The sequence below is a fragment of the Chenopodium album genome, chromosome 3 (assembly GCF_948465745.1).
Source record: "Chenopodium album chromosome 3, dcCheAlbu1.1, whole genome shotgun sequence".
Lineage (NCBI taxonomy): Eukaryota > Viridiplantae > Streptophyta > Magnoliopsida > Caryophyllales > Amaranthaceae > Chenopodium > Chenopodium album.
Genome location: NC_137836.1, coordinates 70,972,061 through 70,989,297, shown reverse-complemented (window position 1 = coordinate 70,989,297; position 17,237 = coordinate 70,972,061). Strand labels below are relative to the sequence as shown.

The 17,237-nt window shown below is 35.7% G+C and overlaps 1 protein-coding gene and 1 non-coding gene across 2 annotated transcripts; one reads left to right on the top strand and one right to left on the bottom strand.

Moving 5' to 3' along the window:
* Window positions 1-16,006: 16,006 nt before the first annotated feature.
* LOC145625295 (uncharacterized) lies at window positions 16,007-16,966 on the bottom strand. The gene has a single exon (XM_081678356.1). It carries the CDS (start codon window positions 16,964-16,966, stop codon window positions 16,007-16,009), a length of 960 nt encoding a protein of 319 aa, XP_081534482.1.
* On the top strand, window positions 16,512-16,618 carry LOC145625895 (small nucleolar RNA R71). Its single transcript, XR_014110790.1, has one exon. It is a non-coding gene; the product is annotated as a small nucleolar RNA R71 (small nucleolar RNA).
* Window positions 16,967-17,237: the final 271 nt, after the last annotated feature.

The window sequence follows — 17,237 nt, the reverse complement described above, 5'->3', positions numbered from 1 at the left end:
CAAACAATTAAATTAAATAATTGAAAGAGAGATTTGAGACCAAACCCTCAGAAATTAAACCTTTCACGTCTAGGGCGAAGGCAACTTCGAATATGGCTAGGTGTTTCTAGATGTAATGAATGCGGAATTTTGTATGTAAAAAGCTAGTTTAGAAAAAGAGAGAGAGAGAGTAATCAAGGGAATCTTGATGAGAGTTGGTGAATGTTTATAGAAGAAAACTGGTTGTAGGTGAATCAAAATGGAGTTTTTACGACGTTATTTATAAAGAAAATCAGCCAAAAAAGATAAAATATCAAAACAGAGTCTGGCGCACATGAAACAAGGTTGGCGCCAACACTGGCTATTGGCGCCAGACGCTGACCCTGGCGCCAGGCGACAAGGCTAGCGCTAGGCGCTACAGCTAGCGTTTGGCGCTGTCCTGAAAATTCACGCGTTTTATTAAAAATCAGATAAAAATTGCCGTACAGGAGGATAAAATTGTATTTCCCTCAAAAATGCTTTTTGATTTTAATTAAAACTCTGAAAAGTCAACAAAAGTCAATTTATCAATGCTAATTGAATTAGGAATGAAAAGAACCTTCTAGAAGAATCTAGAAGACTAAAACCATTCCTAATTGCATTAGGAATGATAAATCTATATTAGGCCCTCCCCTAGATCATTGGGCCGCATATAAGGCTCAAAACGGGTCCAGTTTAGTAAATTGGTCATAACTTCCTCAATATTTATCGGAATTGAACTTATAATATATTGTTGGAAAGCTCTTATCAAGCCCCATCCAACTACACTACTATTTGACCCATATCATGGACCAAACAAACTGGATTGGCTGTTTTCTTAAAATAAGTTTTCAAAAATAGAGAGAAGAGAAAAGAAATTAAAACTATCCGCAACACTAAACTTTCCACACTTTCACTTCATTCGATTATGATTCAACGTGAAAGGTACTCATCACCAGGTTTGGTTTTGGGGAGACACAAATGGGTGTCTACACCCGTTGGATAGGAAAAGAAGGACTTGTAACATACTAATCAAAAGGGAATCTCGGCAGGGGGTTGGATCATCAATCCATGTGATGACTCCTCTTACTAGTAAAAGGATGCTATCGGTACAACTCTCGTTATCATCGGCGGATATCTCTCTTTTGTGGGGGTCTTTCTCTACAGCTATAGAATCAGCTTAATTATTAATTACCGAAAAACTACCTTTCCAAGAGTCAGGAAAGCCCAGAAAGTGACTGAACGACCTTCTCCTAGGGAATTCCCTATCTTTGGTCCCATTCCTACTTACTTTCTTCTTAGTTTACTTGGACTAGTGAAGAAGAAGAAAAGAGCTTATTTTCTTCCAAGCCATCTCTACGCAGTCTGTAACTTTGACATTTCCCTACCGCTACCGATCAAGCTCTACCTACCTATGGTATGCTAACCTCTAGATTGGACGAGTGCCTGTTCGAGCTAAAGTAAATCTCTCTAGGTTAGCTATAGGTCAAGTTCTCTTAGAGCCGAAGACAGGGGCTGACTAAGGCCTGTCAAAGAAGTCTCGATTATCAGACCTAATCCGCCTTTCCGTGCAAAATCTCCTTGCGACAGGCCTATCTCTCATATTTCAGGCTGGTTGAATGGATCATAGAAGTCCCAAGATGTGCTTCCATTCCTTACTTGGAACAAGTAAGAAAATTCCAATTACCTTACTCTAAAGAGTCAGCGAATTGGAATTACCTTGATTAGGCGCAAAAAGGTTAGAAGAGCTTAGTATATATTATGCAGCGGAAAGAATCGAGGCAACGTTAGTTGTTCATCGGCCAAGTCCAAAAGAAATAGAAAGAAATGGCTTAGCCAATGATGGATTGACCAAAGATCTAAACCCTAGTCAGGCATCCTCGCCGGTCTAATGAGAAAGATTCCATCTTTGATCCCCGGGAAAACATTTCTATTGAGGAAATTGCACTTGGTCAGTAGAACATAGTCTCGGCTGGACCTACATACCCAATGTTATGATTGAGCAGGTCTCGTAGCTAAAGGAGAAGGGAACCTCTTTCGGAGCAAGCTAAAGGGCCCTTCCTTTAGATCGTCGCTTTTCGGTAAGGCACTCAATGAAACCTATCCATCCCCTTTGACGGAATTTTGCTCCAAACAAAAGAAGGAGTTCAGGCACTTCCCTCAGATACGAGATTGAAAGATATGGATTTGTCCTGGTCGTTAGAGCGTTAAGCCACTCATTCGGTCATCTCAAAGCGCTTAGCCGCCAGGCAAAGGGTAGACAGAAGAAGGTCTCCAAAAGCCCTATTTACGGCTTTGAGAAGAACGGGCACTCAAACCTATCTTTCATCAACTGCTCTTGGCCTTTCTTGAATTAGGTGGTCTCGCTTTGAAATAGAAAAGCTGCCTTAGGTTGAGTTTAGGAGTTCTCTCTCCCTGGGGGGCAGAAATAGCAGAAGATGTTTTTGCTCCTACAGAATACCTTGCCTCAGATCCCACATGGGATAGGGTCAAAGGAGCGTGGCGAAGGTGAGATTGGTTAATATTTAACGATGGAAAGAAATAGCCTCATTCGTGGACTCGTGCTGCTAATAAAAACCTTTCATTCACTTCGAAACCAAGACCTATAGTAAGTACTTATTCCCGATAAATCCTTATATGTAGACAGTCAAGCTCGTCTTCTTATCTGGATTCATTGAGTCCTGCCATTCAATTCTAGTCTCAAAGAGGAGGTTTATCCTGGCTGGGATCATATCAGCTCATTCAGTCAGAACTCACTCTCCGTCCTTTTAATACAGCAACGCCTATGTATAGATCATCAAAACATCAAACAAAGAACTTCTTTTAATTAAGAAAGAATTTTGTGATACTAATATTGAGAAATGAAGAAGCATGAAGGTTAACCAAGTGCCTTAGGTATGTAATCGCTTAATAACATTAACGAGTGGCACTTCCTTTTCTTAATCTTATTCACATCCAGAATCACTTTACGCTCTGGGACCGATTAGAGGATGTGTCCAACGATCAAAATAAGCAAGCCTTGCCGCATCCGATAGAAAGAAAATATATGCCAAACTTATATCCAAAAGCTAAGGGTGTGGACAATAGAAGGTGCAAGTTTTTCCCGGGCAATAAATATTATAACTATCCAATATGAGTCTAGTTTATGAATACGAAAGCCTTTGGAATCTAATAGTCTTTCATATAGGTGGTAAGAAAGAAGATTATAGAACAACCTATTTTCTTCCTGATGCCCGTGGGTGTGGGACTAGTAATTCCCGCTACGCACCTTGCCTTACTAGCTTTATTGTGATCCTCTTTTCCCTCAATCCTCTTCTGCATCACCAATGATAGTTGACCAAGAACTCCTACTACCACTAGCATCGGTTACTGGAACAACAGATGATTTCACTCTAACAACAGATATGGCTAAAGCACCGGTAAGACCAAGAGCAGAAATGAAGACAGCTTCTATGCTAAAAGCGTCTGCGTTGAGGAGATCTGGGTCTTCTACCCGGTGGTATAGTACTGGCACTTAAATTAGTTGTGACAGTATCCGTTGGTGCCATTGTTAAAATGAGTGTTCCTGCTTCATCTTCCCTAATATTCTTAGATTTAGCAACAGCGGTATCAATACAATAGAAAGACTCATCTGCCAGTCAAACTCTGCCAGGCTGACTCTTCTTAGGTATGGGATCCCATGATAGTTAGTTCCGAGGAAGGTCTTCAAGTAAATTTCCCCCTTAAAGAAAGTCCAGATCGGTTGGTGCTGTCTTTTTACTATAATTTTTCTGAGCTGATAGATAGAACGCGGATGGGTTCAGCCTTCTAAGCTACAAAACAAAGAATGTCATAAAAAAAGTAAAAAAAAAAAAACCCCGGTTAGAATTCTTCCCTGGCTCCACTATTCCCTTTCTCTATTTTAGAACGGAGAGCGGGCAAGGCCTCCATTGAAGCCCTGCTATTCGCCTTTCTTTAACACGATCCTGTAACACACTCTTATTGAGGCTAGGCTTAAGGACGACTACTCATTTTTTTTCGAGAGTGGGGGAACTTCACTTCGAGGGAAGCTTTTTTCCCCGGGTGTAGACACCCATTTGTGTCTCCCCAAAACCAAACCCAGTGATGAGTGCCTTTCACGTCGAATCATAATCGAATGAAACGAAAGTGTGGAAAGGTCTAGTGTTGCGGAAAGTTTTATTTCTTTTCTCTTCTCCCTGTTTTTGAAAACTTTATTTTAAGAAAACGTTCATTCCAGTTTAGTTTGGTCCATGATAAGGGTCCAATAGTGGTGTAGTTGGATGGGGCTTGCAAAGACCTTTCCAACGATATATTATAAGCCCAATTCCGATGAATATTGAGGAAGTTATGGCCAAAATACTAAACTGGGCCCAAACCGGATTTTACCTACGACCCAATGATCATGAGGAGGGTCTAAAGGTTTAATCCTATTCCTAAACTAATTAGGATTGATTAGAATCTTCTATAAGTTTTTAAATATCTTAATTATCCTTTTTTTGAAAAGATAATATTAAGGAATTTGATTTAAATATAAACTTTCCTTTTTTATAAAACTTTCCTTTTTTAAAGTCCTAATTCTATTCGGATTTAAACATGTTCAAAGACAGTCAGATATTATTTTCGTGCATCATATTTTTTATCCAAATTTTATATAGTTGGATAGATCTTGAAATTATCTTTCCAATGATATATTATAATAATAATTCCGAGCTATAACGGAAAAGATATGAATAAGATATCAAACTCTATCCAAAACTGACACCGTCTTAATATTTCGTTCATATCTTTTATTCTACAACATATTTTAATCTAATTCCAATTGGGTTATAAAGTAGACTTTAATATCTTTCCAACGACATCTTATTCATCTTATTCCAATTCCTGGATCAAAAGATATGATAAAAACAAAATCCGCAAAAACTGCTGTCTACGAGTTTTATTTCGATTCGAATTTGGATGCTTTTCTTAATTCTTCGACTCTCTTTTTTTCCTATAAATAGAGGTCATATCTCCCCTTTTTCAATAACCAACTCTCATCAAGATTTTCTTGATTATTCTCTCTCTCTCCTTTTCTAAACTTTGTTTTCACATACAAAATTCCGCATTCGCAAGGTCTAGAAACACTTAGCCATATTCGAAGTTGCCTTCGCCCTAGACGTGAAAGGTTTTAATTTCTGAGGGTTTGGTCCCAAATCTCTATTTAAGTTATTTAATTTGATTGTTTGATTATTATTTTCCTTGAAGTTACTAACGTGTGTATTTTGTTATTAGAAAGAGGTACGAGGCATCCAAGTAAGTACTTTAAGGGATTTTATTGATTAATTGATTTATGATGTAGATATCATATTTACATTGTTGTTATATTCCTAGTATCATGTCTAGGGTAATTTTAATATTAAATATGATTGTTATGATGCCTTTTATTCTCTTCCTAATATTTATTCATGTTAGTATCATGTTAGGGTTAAAGATTTGATTTTTATTGCTTAGTGACATGCTAGGGTTTGTTATTAATCTTGTTAGTATCATGCCTAGGATCTTGCTATTTTTATTATGCTTTAATATTAACATGAACATGATTATGATTATAATTGTTATAATGATTATGATTATTATTATTATGATGATTATTATTATTCATAATTATTATTGATTATGTTGCTTGATACATTATTTATTCTTTATTGCTTGATCACCTTTTATTGCATGTTAAAGGGAATTGGTACTTGTAATCACGCTTAATAAGATAATTAATAATCTTGTTAGGTTAACTTTGATTATAATTCAAGTGATCGCCAATAATAGATTTATTTGTGCATTAATATTCAACCAACATAGATTAAACAGGTTTAGGGTTAATCCTATTGATTGCATGTTAATTAGAAAGCGCACATGAATACGAGCAGAATAAAGTAGAGGCCTATTATTAGGGCAGGTTCAATCTCTTTTAGGTTGGATTTGTACCATCATCCCCGGACCCTTATTTTGTTCATGACCTTATGGAGTTGACGATCTCTTGGATCGTTAAGGGGTGTAACCTTCACCTCGTGAACGGTTTACAAGTTCCTTAAAAACTTGTTGGCGACTCTTTTGCTCTATCTTCTTCCCTTTTGGACGCCACCATACTTTAGTGTATGATCACAGTGGGGTTCAAGCTAGTGGGATTTTTAAAGGCTCGAAACTATTCCCCACACCGGGAAAACTCAAGAAAGGAAAGAAAGACTCGTAAGCTGCTTCTTTGCTCACTGCAATTGCGATGTCTTATTATATTACTTAAAAGCTCAGGGGAAATTTTTCCCCGACTCTTTTGAATGTGAATATTGAGTGAAATCCCTTAGTCTAAAAGTCTTCCTTGGCCTTAGCTAGTGTGAATCCTCCTCTAAAGAGGATTGAGGTGTCCCACGGGCGTAAAAACAGTTTTTTTTCTAGGCAACTTCCTCTTAAAAAGGAAAGGAACCAGTTACTTCCACCCTGGTGGTCTCTTAAAGATAGGGAAGTCTTTCATGGAAAAACTTTTGAGCTCGGGTTCCTCATAACAAACTTGGTCAAAAAACCCAAGTCTTGATGCCAATGTTGGCCCGTAAACCCTTTCTCAATGAATGGAGAGAAAGTTCGCAAATCACCTTCGTTTGTACTGGAACTTCGTGAACTAAATGTTGGCAAAGCCTAATATTCCATGTTTGGGGATTCGTGCCAGTATTTACGAACTTTAGGTTAAAAAGCTAAATAAAAGAAAGTCAAAAGAAAAGGCGGTTGCTAGTGGATCCTGTTGCCATAAAGTTCTCTTTCATAGTCGGGCTAATGAAGAATCTGATGAGTTGAGCAATGCATTATTTGTTGATAGTCCTCCCTCCTTGAGAAGGGTTAAAGCAGAATTAGAATCTCGGACGTGCGATTGACCTCCTAGTGGGGCTACTCACTCACTGTAGTCTACACCTCCTCTAAGGCCAATGGGCAGAGAGTGAGAGCTTCTACCCGATCGTAATAGTCTGACTTCATTCATAAAGAGTTTAGCAAGCATATAAGGCATAACCGGTGGAGAGCTTACTAAGGTAAGCAAATCACCCTTTCTTTATCACCGTCAGTAAAGTAGCAATAAACCGATCTTAGTCCTTTGACTCATGGGATTCACCACTATAAGGGAAGTGAGCCGAGGAAAGGCAGTGAAGGCTCGACTCCGCTCGGGTGGGTGAAAGCCCCGGGTTGCGTAGAGAAAGGTAGTTTACTTTAAAACTTGAATAAGTAAGCAAGTAAACTACCTTTCTTTTTATTTGTTTTGGTCTAAATCGAAGCTCTTGCAGTCCTTAATACTTTGCAAGAACTAAGCAAGAGTTCTACCTTTTTGGCATGCCAAAGCAAGGTAAGAGATCTCTTCTATTTCCCAAATCCTACTGAGCCAAAGCTTCATGCCCGACCTTAGATCTTGCAAAAAGCACGTAGACTATCCGAAGCAAAGACTAGCAGCGGATCTTGTTCACTCTGACTACGTAACCTGTACTGTGCCTATGAACTCATCTTAAGCTAAGGAAAAAGACAGAGGAAATGGCTACGCTCTTTCTTGCTGTTGTTCCTCAAACACTGACACTGAGATAACAAGTTGTATATCTACCTAGACGGAATTTCTTCATTTTCTCGCCCAACAGAGGGTTGCTTTAAACGGTATTACCATAGACCCGAGAAAGTCTTTCCAAAGTTCTCCTTTGTTAAGAACCTCCTCCGGGCATGCCCCTGAGACTAGTGCTACTCCTTGGCTTCCTTTGCCCATCTGAAATCGAATGACAGATTTTTTATACGGTCAGATCTGCAGCGCTTAATGATTCAATCACAGCTGATACGCATGAAGTGAACTTAGCTTTCTTTTCTAACTCTCACACCGGTTATTCAACAGCAGATAGGCTTAGAGCTCCTACGTACAAACTGGATATTGAAAAGAGCGCTTACTCTTCTTACAGCGGAGTCGTTCACAAGAGAAAGACTAGTTGTAGATTTAATAGCAGTTCCTTACTCTAACAAGTAAGCAAATTGACATTACCTTCTTTTCTTACTAATAGGGCAAGGACATCCGATGCATCTGATTCATTTCACTATCCGCCCTCTCTTTCACAACCGAGGAGTACACATCGATGAGCTTAAGTAAGCGTTTTTTTACTACGTTGATGCAACGAACTCTTTTTATTCCACGAGCCGACACCCTTCGAGAGCTTTCATTGGCTTGCTTTTTGGACCTACCTTGAGAAGGGAATTTCTCTTTTCTATTCAAAAAATTAAACACACTTTTCACTAATAAGTATTTGGAATTCCTTAAATAATTTTTTGAGAAAATACTTTTGCAAAGTTTAATGTAGTAATGGTAATTAAAATCATAGTTATCATATCACAATACTATGTTTTACACTTTTCAATATTAATTGAAATTATTTTATTCTATTTTGATGATCAAATTTACCAATGATTATAATGGTTGTACAGTTGTATGTATAGTACTTTATACTTAGAAATAGTTTATAATAAGATAAAACGATATTGCAAAGAAATTAATGTGAATTTGTTGAATGGGTTCGTTGAGAATCATGAGATAGATACTTGGATGATTTAGACACCAATTTTTTGGCCTGGCCAAATTATACAACACTTTTATAAGTATAAAGTGACACAAATAAGATATTTGCGTTAAAAAAAAAACAAACAAACAAACTGTAGAAGAAATATACAAAATTAATACGAGTAATAACTATAGTACTAACTAAGGGTTCATTTGGCATCGTTGTGGTTTTCTGTTTTTTTGGTTTTTTGGTTTTCAAACTCATACGATATATGTCATATAATAAAACAAAAATTAGACAAACCCATTAAAATTGTGATAATATTGAAAACTGACAACAGAAAAGTAGAAACACCTTTTTCTTGTTTCATGCTTTTGGTTTTTTATTTTTTTTTTTAAAAAAAAAAACTAAAAACTAAAAACAAAAAACAATGCCAAACAAGCTCTAAACTTCCGTAATAAGAGTTATAAGACTAATAACTTTATTAATGATATCAAAACTATAAAAAATAATGAACCCACGAGAACTACCGGTACATATATATATGTGATAACGACATCTATTTTAATCTAAAGTTCCTAAGGACTATTATTGCATAATAATAATAATAATAATAATAATAATAATAATAATAATAATAATAATAATAATATGTTTGGAGAAGGAGGTTGTTGCGTTGCTAAAGCGGATTATTCAAAGTTTCTCGACGACGCAAGATGTTGGGGCTCGTGGCCTCGTGCTGCATCTCATATATTCACTAGGGTAGGCTTTGCTATAACTAGAGGAGTGGGGGCCCAGATTGTATCTCGGCTTCCCACTAATTTATTGTAGGTTGTGTGACTTTTGTTTTTGAGATATAATAATAATAATAATAATAATAATAATAATAATAAAACTATTGCAATAATTATGTAACTTCTTAAGCACTAGGAGGGGATGCAACACCACTAGAGCATGCTTGACTGTAAATGCTCTTGACTGAAGGGATCGGGTTGATTTCGAGTATAGAACAACATTCATCACTCAAGGAACCTTGTTGATGAGTGATGAGATAGTTTCCTACTTCTTTCTTGCAATCAATGCCGGCAGGCAACGGAAGCAATGGCGGGAACAATGGTGGCAAATCGGCCAATGGTGGCAATGACCTCCATCCGGGGAACATGTAGCGGTAGTGAGTTGGCTTAAGGTGAGGATTTGGATGAGGGTGCGGATGTGGGTGCAAGCGTGGGTGAGGGTGTAGGCGCGGGTGTACAAACACCTCCGGCTGCATATCTTGGGCATAGGTTCCTCCTATGAGAAGTGCTAGTAAACTAATGAATAAAATTGAAATTTTTTTCTATGGAGGCGGATGCACGATGCTCCGTGCATCCGTTTTCTTTTTAAAAACGCGGAATGAACATTCCGTTGTTCAGTAAAGAACATACATTTGTTTTGTAAAGAACTTATAACTTTTTCATAAAGAACATCACATATAGATGTATTGTAATGAACATATAGTTGTTTTATAAAGAACAAATACCTATTTTGTAAAAAAAAAAATCCAACTTCATGTTCTTTATATATATCTAAAGAACATCTGTAATATTAATTAAAAACATGATAATTAGAGGTGATCAACTTCGGCTTGACCCGACCCGATCCAGCCCGAAAATAGGGCGGGTTCAGACAAGCCTAAAAATGCATTTTTAATTAAAAAAAAATCCAAACCCGGCCCGAAAAAAGCCAAAAATCCAAATTAGAGATGTATTGTAATGAACATATAGTTGTTTTATAAAAAACATATACCTATTTTGTAAAAAAAAAACATCCAACTTCACGTTCTTTATATATATCTAAAGAACATCCGTAATATTAATTAAAAACTTGATAATTAGAGGTGATCAACTTCGGCCCGACCCGACCCGACCCAACCCGATCCAACCCGAAAATAGGGCGGGTTTTGACAAGCCTTAAAAAAGCATTTTTAGTTAAAAAAAAATCCAAACTCGGCCCGAGAAAAAGCCGAAAAGCCCACTACATTTTCCGGGTTTTTTGGACACGAGATATTATGTTATGGCCCAGCCCGACCCGAATTTTTTATCACCTTTAATGATAATATAATGTAATGAACATTATTTTTATTCAACCACCATAATCTAAATACAAAATTCAAAGAACATTTCAAAATAAACAATTAACATGTGTCACAAATAAAAGTACATTATTCTGACAATCAAAGAACATGAAGATAAAGAACATTATTTAACTGCACGTTATGTTCTTTACAATTTTATAACATGTTCTTTGCACTTTAACGGAATGTTCTTTACATTTCTATACAATGTTCTTTACAATTCTATAATATGTTCTTTTCACTTAAACTATATGTTTTTTATATTTCTATGCAATGTTCTTTCCGCTTTTTTTTTGGAAGAGATGCACCATGTGGATCGTGCATCCGCCTGCACGAACCATGCATTAAACAAGGATTAGTGGGTTTTCAACCCATTAACTTTTAATTGCAAGAGAGTAGCTGCGGCAGCAAGAGGCAAAAACCCACGAAAAACCCTCACAAATACTACTGTATAAATCACGCACGCAAGGGGGAAAGAGGGAGGACAGAGACACGCACACGGAGAGGAAAACAGCAGCCCGAGATTAAGGACGGAGCAGCAGTACCTCGCGAGAGCCGTGACTGGACCGAGCTTGGAGCAGCGTTATTTCTTCCCTTAATTTTATTCAATTGACTGGTTTTTGCTTGATTTGATATGTGTAATATAGACTCTTCATTAATTATTTGTGTTCTCTTGATTTCCATGTCTAGCTAATTTTCTTAGTTCTAGGTTAGGGATGTAGTCTTTTATTATTTATCTATGAATTGAATTATATTGTTTGGGTTTGGTTTATATGATGCAATTTGATAATCTTGTTTAATTTCGTATAATTAATTTGGCCAATTGATTGTATGTTTAAGGTATTGATTTATTAGCGGAAGTGATATTTCAATACTAGTTTGTGGGATTATCAAAAGTCAAGTAGTATAATTTTAGGAATAGTTATACACTTGGGGTGGTCTTATTGTATTCCTATTCTTAATGAGTTTATATCAATTGTTGTGATCACGGAAGTAGACATAATTTTAATTTAAATATACGTTTTCTACCTTGGAAGAGGAGATTACATACTATTGGTAATTCGATCATTGTTATATTATATATTTTCAACCCTGCAATTAGCGTAATTTCATTGTAGAGAGTAATTGGCGAAATTCGAAACCTAGAACTATTTCTCATACTTGTTTATCGTTTTATTAGTTTGCAATCTTAATCGTTTATAGTTTAGTACTACTTTTCCCATATTTCCATCGTCTAAATAATATTTTAGTTTCTTAATTTGGTAATTGAGTAGACCTCCTTGTGGATACGATACCTTGCTCACCCTATATTTACTGTAATTGACCTGTATACTTGCGGTAGATTTAGACCCGACTATCTAGATCGCAACTATCGTGGAAACAATTTCAAGCGTTAGTTAAAGAGTAAAACTTTCTGTCCCACTTCAAAAGTCTTGTGGTTAATGTGTTTATCATGCCAAATTTTAGTTTTCTCTTTATATGTTTTAGCACTCTCATAAGCATCTAACCTAAACTCTTCTAATTTTCTCAATTGTAGCAATCTCTTAACCCCATCAGTCTTAAGGTCCATGTTTAACTCCCTTATTGCCCAAAATGCCTTATGCTCTATTTCTACGGGAAGATGGCAAGATTTTCCATAAACTAGCCTATAAGGAGACATGCCTAAAGGTGTTTTAAAGGTTGTCCTATACGCCCATAAGGAATCATCAATCTTATTAGCCCAATCCTTCCTAGAAATGTTCACGGTTTTCTCTAGAATTTGTTTAACTCCCTATTAGCAAGCTCTACTTGACCATTGGTTTGAGGATGATAAGCTAATGCAACTTTATGTTTAACCCCATACTTTCTTAAAAGAGAATCAAGTGGCTTATTACAAAAATGAGAGCCTCCATCACCTAAAATCGCTCTAGGAATGCCAAATCTAGAAAAAATATTCTTTTAAAGAAATTTCATGACAACTTTTGAATCATCAGTATGAGTAGCTATAGCTTCTACCCATTTGGAAACATAATCAACAGCAACTAAAATGTATCTATTGTTATGGGAAGAGGGAAAGGGACCCATAAAAGCAATTCTCAACACATCAAACAACTCAACTTCAAGCGTAATATTCATAGGCATTTCATTTCTTTTTGATATGTTACCTACTCATTAGCATCTATCACATTTGCTAACATAGTCTCTAGCATCTTTATACATAGTAGGCCAATAAAAACAAGATTGACAAACTTTAGCTACTGTCTTATTTGTACTAAAATGGCCACCACACTCTAAAGAGTGACAATGATACAATATGTTGTGAAATTCTTCTTCAGGCACATATCTTCTAATGAGACTATCAACACAAAATTTATATAACAAAGGCTCTTCCCAAAAAATAATGTTTAACATCCCACAAAAATTTCTTTTTCTGATGATAGCTTAGATTTGAAGGAATGATACCACTTACAAGATAGTTTACTAAATCAGCATACCAAGGAATACTAGCAATTGCCATCAATTGTTCATCAGGAAATAATTCATTTATAGTTATTTCAGGATTATTATTAGTTTCCAATCTAGATAAGTGATTTGCAACAGTATTTCAATGCCTTTTTTTATCTTTAATTTCTAGATTAAAATCTTGTAGTAAAAGAATCCAACGAATTAATCTAGGCTTAGGTTCCTCTTTACTTAACAAGTATTTTAAGGCAGAGTGGTCTGTGAAAACAATTACCTAAGAACCTATAAGAAAAGATCTAAATTTATCCATGGCAAACACAATAGCAAGCATTTCTTTTTCGGTAGTTGTGTAATTTAATTGAACATCATTGAGCATTTTACTAGCATAACAAAATTACATGCAACTTTTTATCTTTTCTTTGCCCTAAAACAGCACCAAGAGCATAATCACTTGCGTCACACATTAATTCGAAAGGGAAATTCCAATATGGAGCTATCACAATAGGTGCTAAAATCAACTCTTGCTTTAATTTGTTAAATGCATGCAAACATTCAGAATTAAAATCAAAGGGAGCATCTTTGTTCAACAAATCACATAAGGGTTTAGAAATCTTAGAAAAATCCTTAATGAAACGTCTATAAAAACTCGCATGGCATAAGAAACTTCTAATTCCCTTAACATTTGTAGGAGGTGGGATTTTTTCAATTACTTCTATTTATGCACGATCTACTTCAATGCCTTTTGCAGAAATTTTATGCCCAAGCACTATACCTTCTTGTACCATGAAATGGAACTTTTCCCAATTTAAAACTAAATTAGTCTCTTCACAACGTTGCAAAATCAAAGAAAGGTTAGCTAGACAATTATAAAAAGATGATCCAAAAACAAAAAATCATCCATAAACACTTCCATAATTTTCTCTATATAATCAGAAAAAATAGACATCATATAACGCTGAAATGTAGCAGGAGCGTTACATAAACCGAAAGGCATACGACGAAAAGCAAAAGTACCATAGGGACAGGTAAAGGTAGTCTTCTCCTGATCATTAGGAGCAACAGGAATTTGATTAAAACCAGAATATCCATCGAGAAACAATAATAGTCATAACCAGCAACTCTCTCTAACATTTGATCTAAGAATGGCAAAGGAAAGTGATCTTTTCGAGTTACACTATTAAGTTTTCTATAATCTATGCAAACTCTCCAACCAGTCACTGTTCTAGTAGGAATTAATTCATTGTTATTATTATCCACAACAGTCATTCCACCTTTTTTAGGTACTACTTGTACAGGACTAATCCAAGGACTATCAGAAATAGGATAAATTATTTCTACGTCTAACCATTTTAAAACTTCTTTAATTTCTTAACTACTTCTTGCATGTTAGGGTTTAATCTTCTTTGATTTTGAACAACAGGTTTATAATCCTCTTCTAGAAAAATCTTATGCATACAAACAGATGGGCTTATTCCATTAAGATCAAAAATAGTCCAACCAATTGCTTTCTTTCTTTCTCTTAAAACACGCAAAAGTTTATATAATTGTTCATGAGATAGTGAAGCATTTACAATCACAGGCAAGGAATCATTTTCACCAAGAAAAGCATATTTTAGATGTGATGGCAGAGGAAAGTAGGTGCTTGCACACTAGAAGGAGGAGGAAGAGGATTACCTTTCTCGAATTTCTCAAATTGATTACCTCTTTTCTTCCATGGAGAGCATGCCTCTAAAGCATTGGCCATTTCCAACACCTTGATATCATCATTATGGGATGTACCTACACTTGTTAGGAACACTTCAATGGTACCTTTAGAAATAGAATCAATCATTTCTTTATTTAATTCATCAAGCACATGAACTCTAAACACATGGTCAGTAAAAGAAGGATATTTGGCAGATTTAAACAAATTGAATTGTACTTCTTCTTCACCAATTTTAAAAGTTAACTTGCCATTTTTGACATCAATTATAGTACCAGCAGTAGCCAAAAATGGTCTTCCAAGAATAATAGGCACATCAACATCCTCATCCATGTCAAGAATAACGAAATCAACAGGTATAATGAATTTACCAACTTTCATTAACACATTTCTACTACTCTTAAAGGATATTTAATAGACCTATCAGCAAGTTGCAAAGAAATAGTAGTGTGTTTTAAATCATTTAAACCAAGCTTCTTATATATAGACAATGGCATTAGAGAAACACTTGCTCCTAAGTCACATAACGCTTTAGAAAAATTAACATCACCAATAGTGCAAGGAATAGAGAAGCTGACATGATCTTTTAATTTAGGAGGAAGCTTATTCTGAATTACAGCACTACATTCTTCACTCAAAGAAATAGTTTCATAATCTTCCAATTTCCTCTTTTTGACATGATTTCTTTAAGAAATTTAGAATATGAAGGAATTTGCATCAATGCATCAGCAAACGGAATATTAACTTGCAATTGCTTAAACATTTTAAGAAATTTTTCAAATTGATGATCGACTTTATTTTGCTTAAGCCTTTGAGGAAAAGGAACGGGAGGTACATAAGGCTTAACAGGAGTAGGATTAGAATTATCACTGACTAGTTCAGGTTTCTTTTCAGGTTCAACTTCAGAATTTTCGTCAATTACTTCTTTAGCCTTGGCTTGAATAGTTACATCATCAAGGGTTTTACCACTTCTTAAGGTGACAACTTTGCATTGTTCTTTAGGGTTAACCTCAGTTTGACTAGGCAGACCACCTTGGTTTCTAGAATTAATAGCATTAGCCAATTGGCCTAACTGAACTTCCACATTTTTGTTTGAATTAGCTAATTGATCAACCTTATTTTCCAATTTTATGATTCTCTCAGAAGTGGCATTAGCAAGTTTATAGCCAATTCCCATGATGGTCCCTCTTGTTGTGGTTGTTGTTGTCTTTAAGGGAAACCAGGTGGGTTTTGTGGTCTAAGGTTATTGGCTTGGTTTCCTTGATCTCTCCAAGAAAAATTAGGATGGTTCTTCCAGCCAGGATTATAAGTATTAGAGTAGGGGTCATTTTGTGATCGATTATAATTAGAAACATATTGAGCTTGTTTAGAATTAGGACAGTCATTACTAGCATATGCACCCCCACAATTATCACAAGACAAATCAGGACTAGAAATAAGACTAACATTACTTATTTTACTAAAAATTTTAGTCAAATTATCAACCTTAGCATTTAACATGTTAATACCATCCACATCATACATCCCTGTACTCTTTTTAGTAACTGATCTTTCACTAGAACAACCATAATTATTAAAAGCAAGTTCTTCTAATAACTTATTAGCCTCTTCTGTAGTCTTACTCATTAAAGCACCACCTGCTGCAGCATCTATAGTACTTCTAATAGAGTGATTTAAGCCATTATAAAAAGTTTGCACAAGTAGCCAATCAGGAATACTGTGGTGAGGACATTGATGTTGCAAATCTTTAAACCTTTCCCAAGACTCATATAATGACTCTAATTTATTTTGAGTGAAATTAGTTATATCATTACGCAATTTAGCCGTTTTAGCAGGTGGGAAAAATTTATTCAGAAAAGCTTGAGATAAAGAAGTCCAAGTGGTAAAAGGATCAGACGATTTAGAGGATAACCATTTTCTTTCCTTATCTCTAAGTGAAAATGAAAACAACCTAAGTCTAATAGCATCTTCACTTATCCCATTTAGCTTAATTGTATCACATTTTTCAAGAAAATTAGCTAAATGTTCTAATGGACATTCAACAGGTGACCCCCCAAACTGATCTTGCTGAACAATATGAATTAAAGCATGCTTAAGTTCAAAATTATTAGCTTGGACAGTAGGTCTTACTAACACAGTGTGGCGCTGCAGTCCAAATTGCGGCGTCATTGCTGGAACATTGATCTGGGACTGCTTTCGATATTATTACTCTACAGGACATGCCTAAAGTCATACTAAGTCAATTCCGATTAAATTATTAGACTTTAATTACTCAAATTAATTAATTAATTAAGCAAAGTCCTTTTAGTCATTAATCAGTTTATTTAATCTTAAACAAAAGTCAAACAAACGGTTAGGAAAAACACATAGAGTATGCACAACAAATAATGCACAAATAGGCAAGTATGCACAATATGATGCAATGAGTTTGCAACCTAAC